The 7,423-nt window shown below is 42.6% G+C and overlaps 1 protein-coding gene across 2 annotated transcripts; it reads right to left on the bottom strand.

Annotated features, from left to right (window-relative positions):
* Positions 1-218: 218 nt before the first annotated feature.
* On the bottom strand, positions 219-6,007 carry LOC144715628 (uncharacterized). Of its 2 annotated transcripts, none has more exons than XM_078590580.1 (6): positions 5,795-6,007; positions 5,677-5,719; positions 5,523-5,573; positions 5,259-5,451; positions 1,141-1,408; positions 219-574 (listed from the first exon to the last, which is right to left on the bottom strand). In XM_078590580.1, exons 1-6 carry the CDS (start codon positions 5,855-5,857, stop codon positions 359-361), a joined length of 834 nt encoding a protein of 277 aa, XP_078446706.1. In that variant the 5' UTR covers positions 5,858-6,007; the 3' UTR covers positions 219-358. The 2 variants fall into 2 exon arrangements, with proteins under 2 accessions (XP_078446706.1, XP_078446705.1); XM_078590579.1 differs by having other exon boundaries at positions 5,523-5,603.
* Between the last annotated feature and the right edge of the window lie 1,416 nt (positions 6,008-7,423).

The following is a 7,423-nucleotide window of genomic DNA, read 5'->3' on the forward strand; positions in this document are numbered from 1 at the left end:
TTAAAACCCTACAATTTGAAAACCCCAACAATACATGCCTAGCCCTTATCTGTGGAAATAATATGTTTTTTCTTTGAAAAATATCTGAAGCAAGAGAAGAAGCTGAGAGTAACGGGTCATCAGAGCATGACCAAAAACCCAACAAGTGATGAGCTAGCTTTTATATCGTATACATAATTTAATTCTCTCTCTCTGTCCTCTCTCTAATCAACATCTACTTCTAGCAAAGCAGACAGCCATTTTAACAGGTATGAGTCAACAAAGTGGAGAAAGTGAAGCATCATCTCTCATGATTAATACACACTAATGATAAATGGAGAAAGAATGGAGAGGAAAAAGGAAGGGAGGGAAGGAGAGCTTAAGAGCTACCGACGGTAATGGTGAAGAAATAGAGCTTGAGAACGACTGCGAGAGCGAGCTGGAGGAAGAAGATGGCAATGACAATGAGGAACCATCTCTCCCCCGCAGACATGATGTGGCTTCGCAGATTGAGAGCAACAAAGGCCGCAGACATAAAGCCGGACACTCCTGCAACCACCCACCTGAATATCTCCACAGGCACCACCGACAGACACTGCCCAATAATTATTAGAGCACACACCATTTAGAAACATATAAGTAAGAAAGAGATTAAAGAGAGAGAGAGAGAGATGGATAGAGAGAGAGAAGAATAGAAACAAGAGAGAACCGAGAAGAGATAGAAACAGACACTGGGAGCGTGAGAGAGAAACTATTTAAGACCCATATAAGAGAGAGAGAGGGGCAGAGAGTATATAACATAGAGCGTGAGAGAAATAGACAAACAATTCAGAAATCCATGTGAGAGAGAAGAAGGAAGAATGGGAGGAAGAGAGAGTGAGAGAGTAAGTGCACGAGTAAGAGAGATAGACACAATTTAGGGACACATAAAAGAGAGTAATATATATAGATTGAAGAAAAGTGAGTAAGCAAGGAGAGAGGAAGAGGGAGAGTGAGAGAGAGGATGGAAAGAGTGGGAGAAGGAGAGAGGGAGAGAGGGAGAAAGAAAGTGAGAGAATGGAGGGAGGGATTGAGAGAGATATAGAGGAGATAGAGAGAGAAAGTGAGGAAGAAGGAAAGCCAGGGAGGGAGGGATGAAGCTGAAGAGAGAAAGTGGCTTACAGAGGCAGGGATGAAGACAAAGAGAGAATAGCCGTAAAGGCACCAGAGCTGGACCAGGCCGGATGGGGCTGAAAAATATTTGAGGACGACGTAGAGGCCAAGAGGGACCAGGAAGACATATCCATAGAAGAGGCCTGCCGACCAAGTGACCACGTTGATGTCGTAGTTCCAATCCTTCTTGTCCCATTTATGCGCCAGGTAGGCCACAAACGCGCTTATTGCAGCTGCCACAAATATCAGAGTTGAGCAGATCCAGAATGGCCCGTACCTGCATGACCACAGCCAAAGTAAAGAAATTGTCCCTTAACAAGAAATTAACCCTGAGCCCTAGACTATGTCAAATACACACACAGAGTATCTTATTTTTCTCCAAATGTATTGTGATAGTTCCCACAAGACCAAGATAGAAACTGAATTTTAAGGATTCCTGATCCATGAACACAAAATAATGCATCAAAGACTTTTTTTTCAGTTTATATCAAAACCGTCAACTTTTTGTCCTCACCATCTCTTTGAAGCTGTTGTGGAGATATGATTCATAGTTCACAATCGATAAAGATAACCAAAAGATGTAAATCTAGTTCACAACCCAGCCAACCCCAAAGAAATCCTGCAAGTAACATAGAACTGGGCTCAAGTCAAGCTTGGGCAACTGAATAAGCAAGAGAATCTGCCGTCCACTCATTCAACAATAAAAGGAACAGCAGCAAAGAAAGAGATGTCGATAGCAAAATCCAAGTCGCCTCCATAGACCATGTCCGTCTCCTGTCCTCCAGCGGCGAGTAGCCTTGGCCGGCCCATTCCGGGTCCTCTTCCCTCATCCCTTTCAATCTGTGCCTGAATGAATACCTTTAATGCTGCATCACCGAATACCTTTAATTAACCTCAGCACATGCCTCTGTCATTGGCCTGCTTCAAACATTGTGCTTCCAGCGCGAGTGTATAATCTATTTTCTATCAGGATCCACTTTTACAAGGTGATTCAAAGGGCGAAAATAGATCAAGCGTTACAGATAATGAGGGAACTAGTAAATTGATCACAAGCGTTACAGGGAATCTAGGGTTTAGTAGTGACTAAGGGTATCTCTGTGATTTTCCTTATGGATGTTTTCTTCAAAAAAAGTCCATTATCACATTATTTGGGTTTTCTTAATTCTAAGAGACCATTCAGATATGAAACTATTACGATACCTTGGATTAGGTATAAAAGAAAGAAGAAAGGAGGACAGAGAGAAGAGAATGTGAATGAATCTGCACGTGGGACCACACTTGGGTCCACACGTGTGGAGACAGTATAGTCCAAGATCGTAACTGCCCCGGTTAGTAACTAATTGCCCGGGGTAGGAGCAAGGACTTCTTGCTCCTATATAAGGAAGCCCCCTCTGGAAGGGAGGGAATCGGTCATTTGGGGAAGAGCCTGGGGATCTGGAGGCGTTGCTGAGCTCAAGCTGCATCCGGCTGAAGAGTTCGAGTCGGCGCTACGGGTCCGAAGATTTTCCTCTTTGTCTGAAGAATTGTCATTTCTGCAACTCTCATTGAGAGTAAATTCTTTCTTTTTCAAGAATTTGTTTCTTGAGTTAGTTTGAATTTTATCAGAAACATTTATTCTGCGCTCCTCTATGATGTGCTCCTGTTGGGAGAAAATAGGTTCAACTATTCTTATTTTCTGCTAAGGTCAAAACTGTAATCATGAAAAGGAAAAAAACTGCTGAAATTTTGTTGGCCGGAAAATGCATGATAGATGGAGTGGAACTAGGGCTCACCATCAACAATGACAATGATGAGTAGACAATAGCAAAACATCATTGTCAACGTCATCTGGCTCTAGGGCAGTCAATGGCATCCATCTGTTGATGACAAACTGTCATAATCATTGTCATCCAGTTTCCAAGAGTCATCATTGTCATCCTCACGGTTATTTTGATCCATCAGTTTTCCATGCTAAGAAAGGGAAAGTAATCATGTTCTCAACTGATTTCCAATCCGTCGAGTTAGTCATAATCATCGTGATATTCATTCATCTACGCATGGATAATGTTGAAATTTAGGGATGACAATGACCCTGAAAAATTCATCATCGGCTGCCAACAGTATGTGGAACAAAGCCCGGACAGATGCTGATCATGATAAAAATTATGCTTACCGATTTCTCTATTCAGGAGAGAAATTTTTCTCCAGTAAATCATCTTTTTCTTTCACGAATCAGGTTGAGACAACTAAGCCTCTCTGCTTCTTTGTTAAGAATTCCACAACATGAAATAATATTTCAAGGAGCCGTATGCCATCTTAGGGAAGGATACCGAAGCTTTTCTCCACAGGAATACAGAATTCAGGAAACTTCAAAATACTAGATTCTCATTTTTGGCCTTCCTAGAGAGTGGTTAACAAACACGGCCAGAAATAAAAAGAGAATGAACAGTATTCTTATCTGCATGGTATTCGCAAAATAACATTGAAGATGTCAAGTAAGAATGAGGAATATCATTTCCCCAGGTTTAAAGATAAAATACCTCTATAATTACATTTATAATCCACATAATGGGCCCGGAGAAACTATGGAACAAGTAGAAATAAACTCGCAATTCAAGAGTGTTATGACATCTGTCCTTACTACACAAAAATCAAAGTGATTGAAACAAATTTCCAAACTAGGCTAAGCATTGATACTGACAAACAACATCACAAAGACTTTGGTTTGGAGTGTTCCCTAATAGGAACAGCAACTTCAGGTAATGTTAAATCCCTTACCAAAAGACATTGCGGTTACATTTAAGGTACCAACAATCCGATCTTCAAAAAAGTACCACCCTCATACATTAAGGTTCTACGATGCAAAGAGAGAAGCAGTACAGCTGGAATCAATTATTTGGCATCATCAGGAACATTCAAATATTATTTCAAGGTTGTGAAATATTCATATATGCAAATTTCGTTTACTAATTCCAATAAAAAAGATCTCGCTAAATTCGAATCAAGAAAAGGCTCTGATACAAGTAGATAGGAGGAATGTCATTAATGATTCCCAATTGAAACGGAATAGAATCAGACATCTTGCTATATTCATATAAAGATATCCCTTTAAATAGTTCCAAGATCCAAGATATGGAAAAGAGATCAAGAAAAACAGTGAAAAAGGAATAGAATCCAGGATAGGACGATGGAAAGGATAGCTGGAGATCCCCCTTATGGACAGCAGGCTCAATCCTGCTTACCAGCCACCAGGTTGCTCCCTGAAACCACTTCACGAAGAACATTCTGATATGTTCTTCACACGAAAGTATCAGAGACGACGCAAAAGACAGAGAAAGTCAGTTACAGACACAAGCGGGGCTCGCACGTGAGAGACCCTTTAAATGAGCAAGTTGAGCAGGAAACAAGAAGGTGCTGGTCTTTCAAGATTATGACAGTCGTAGAGACCAGAGGCCAGAGCAGCGGGCGTCCGGGGCCAGAGGAGGAGGGGATCGACCTGGAGGGAGATCCTTTTCCATGCGTCTTATTATCGTTTCTCTTTTTCTTCTGTTTGAGTGACATAGGTTTCATCCGCTTTCATTCTGGGATTCTAATATTGATCACGTTCTACAGGAATTGCAATTCAAGAGTAATTCAATACTGTCGTTGAGCATCGATACACTGTTGGTGTATCACATTCCCATTGCCTTCCTCCTTCCCAGTGTTTATTTTTATGTTCCCACACGTGCTGTATTAAGACGCACATTTCTTCTATTGGTTAGCTTTCCATTTCCTTCTTTGGTAACTTTTGCGTTGGCCCCATGAAGTTGTGTATCAATACTTCCACTATGAAGTTGAAGTTTGTCCTCAAGCTCATAAGCTTCAATCAATGGAAAACGGTGATCCAAGAGGGGGAGGAAGAGAGGAGAAACTACTAACACTAAATACTCTTAAATACTATAGAAAAAACTTTCAACTCCACATCATTCTCTGCTCTCTTATGAAAATGCAAGCAACTCTGGGTTCTAGGAAATGTACGGGGATCATACCAGGTTTCAAGGAAATTCAAGCAAAATAAAACGCAAGATTGAAAAACAAATTAGATTAACAAAGTGAAAATCGAAATCCGACAATGGAAGAAATTCTGGAATAGCTTGGGGATTTCTTACAAGTCAGGGTTATTGGCCGTCTTCTCTGTGAAGGTTGCTTTGAATGGGAAGAGAGACTCTTTAATCCTCTCCAACACATCAGCAGTGTCGACATCAAAATAAGGCTTGTAAGCTCCAACGGTGAGCTTGTTCACCCATCCGCTAGCCTGAGGCGCGTCTGAAGAAGCTCCAGGGGCTGGCTTGGAGAATGTATCTGCAAGAATTTATATTAAAAAAATAAGAATTGTAATTGAAGGTGGGTTAAGGTTTGATTTCTGATCGAACCGTCTGCATCCGAAGGAGGACGAAATCCGCCAGAAATCTTCCCCTGGGTCTCTGAAGGGGGAAAAGTTCGTAGATTGGACTCTAAAATCAGAAAAATTTGAAATCAAAATCACAACTAGAATAACGGAAGTAGAATTTCAGCATCAGGGCTAACCAGAGAACTTAACGCCGATGTGTTCTCCACCAGAGACCGCGGCCTACAGAGAATTCAAAGCGTATTTTTTTAGGAATGGGAGGAAATTAAGAGAAAAGAAGGGGAATTTCGACGTTACAGGAACAGATCCAGAGATCTTCTGGTCTTCAATTGTAGAGTAGCCACCGCTAGAGGACATCATCTTGCTCGATCTTTTCCACCCTTCCTCTTCCCTCGAATTGCTTCACCGATCTGCCCCAGAAGAGATTCAAGAAGGAAGAATCAAGCCAGATCTGAAGATGGGTGTCCCCAAAATCAAAACTTGAACATCTTCCTCGAAGATTCAAGCCCCCAGAATGAACATCTAAGCGACCAGAGCCCGGCCCAGCCCATGTAAGGGATGGGGGACGGACGACGGGTGACATAATAAACGAACGGGACGGATATTTGGTCCGTCATCCGTCCATATATGGTGTAGTAACAGTGCAGGGACGCAGACGGGACGGTTTTTCGTCCCAAGACGAAAAAAATCATCCCGTCCGTGAGGTTGGACAAAAACCATGACGGAAATTTGTCCCGAGACGAACGGACGGGATGGTTTTCGTCCACTTGGCCAAAAAAACCGTCCCGTCCGCATCCCTGCACTGATTCCGGATGTCTTCATCCACAACGCGGACGATCCACAAGACTATTAGTTTCTTGCCTGAGGGTACGTGTGAGGCCCCAATTTGATTGGGTTTTTCAAATTGTCCACGGACACCCGACAATTTGAAAACCCCCTACGCTACGCTATACCAGTGTGTAGTGGATGTGCACTCGACAGTATACCAGCGCTACGGTCGCCTGGGGAAAGCCCGTGGCGCACGCCATGGGGACATTGCGCATGGTAGCAAGGCGACATCTAGGTACGCTCCTGGCGAGGTCCCATACAAACCAATTTTCCTGCTACTAGTTCGCGAGAGCAAAAATGTTACATGCGCTCTTGGCAGCAACGAGGATCAACGTTATGTAGTATGGGTGGCAAGGCCGTGCTCGTACCCAATTTGAGCCAGTAATGGCAGACTCACCACAATTGATGGAGGTATGTGTGGAAGCCACATGCTTCCTGCACACAACATTTGGATGGTGACTCCCTCTCTAGTCCAAGATGACATGCAGAGTTGAGCCGGTCGTTACGTGAAGCATGGGTGCCCAGGTGTGGTACCATCACAAGGTAGGGCGACCTCTTGCTTCGTACCAAAGCCTTTGAATGTTGCACATACTATGTCATACGCAGAGGAGGCATTGAATTGCATCTTTTGCATTCATAGGGGCGTGGTGCGCCTGGCTGCATCAACTACACGATAGTGCACTGCAACAAAGGAGCGGAATAATCGACATTCCAGCTTCAAGTCCAACGAAGGTGGCCTCGACAAGCTGTAGTGTGGCGCCTACTTTCCCACTACCATGCTGACTAATAATATCATTTTAGGGTTTTAACTCGTTGTTGGTAATTGAGATTGTTCTATAAATATATACCAGTACTTACCTATGAATAGTTTGTTAGTGATGAGTATGGATCGTCTCCACACAGAATGAAGATTAAGGATTCAATTGTATTGTTAATGTTTATCAATATGAGAATAGATAAAGAGGAGAGTTTACTAAGAGAGAGAGTGATATCGAGTGAAAAGCTATTATTCAAACTTACAATTAGCAAAAAAAAAGGAACTGAAAGTAGAATTACGTAACCCTCGCATGAACGAGGAAGAAAATGCGGCACTTGCTG

This window comes from Wolffia australiana, chromosome 19 (assembly GCF_029677425.1).
Source record: "Wolffia australiana isolate 7733 chromosome 19, ASM2967742v1".
In the NCBI taxonomy this organism is placed as follows: domain Eukaryota; kingdom Viridiplantae; phylum Streptophyta; class Magnoliopsida; order Alismatales; family Araceae; genus Wolffia; species Wolffia australiana.

Coding starts and splice junctions, on each gene's coding strand:
- LOC144715628 (XM_078590579.1), bottom strand. CDS start 5,857: ATGATGTCCTCTAGCGGTGGCTACTCTACAATTGAAGACCAGAAGATC. Junction 5,720..5,794: donor AGATCTCTGGATCTGTTCCT/GTAACGTCGAAA, acceptor AATTCTCTGTAG/GCCGCGGTCTCTGGTGGAGA. Junction 1,409..5,258: donor ACGGCCAATAACCCTGACTT/GTAAGAAATCCC, acceptor GTGGTCATGCAG/GTACGGGCCATTCTGGATCT.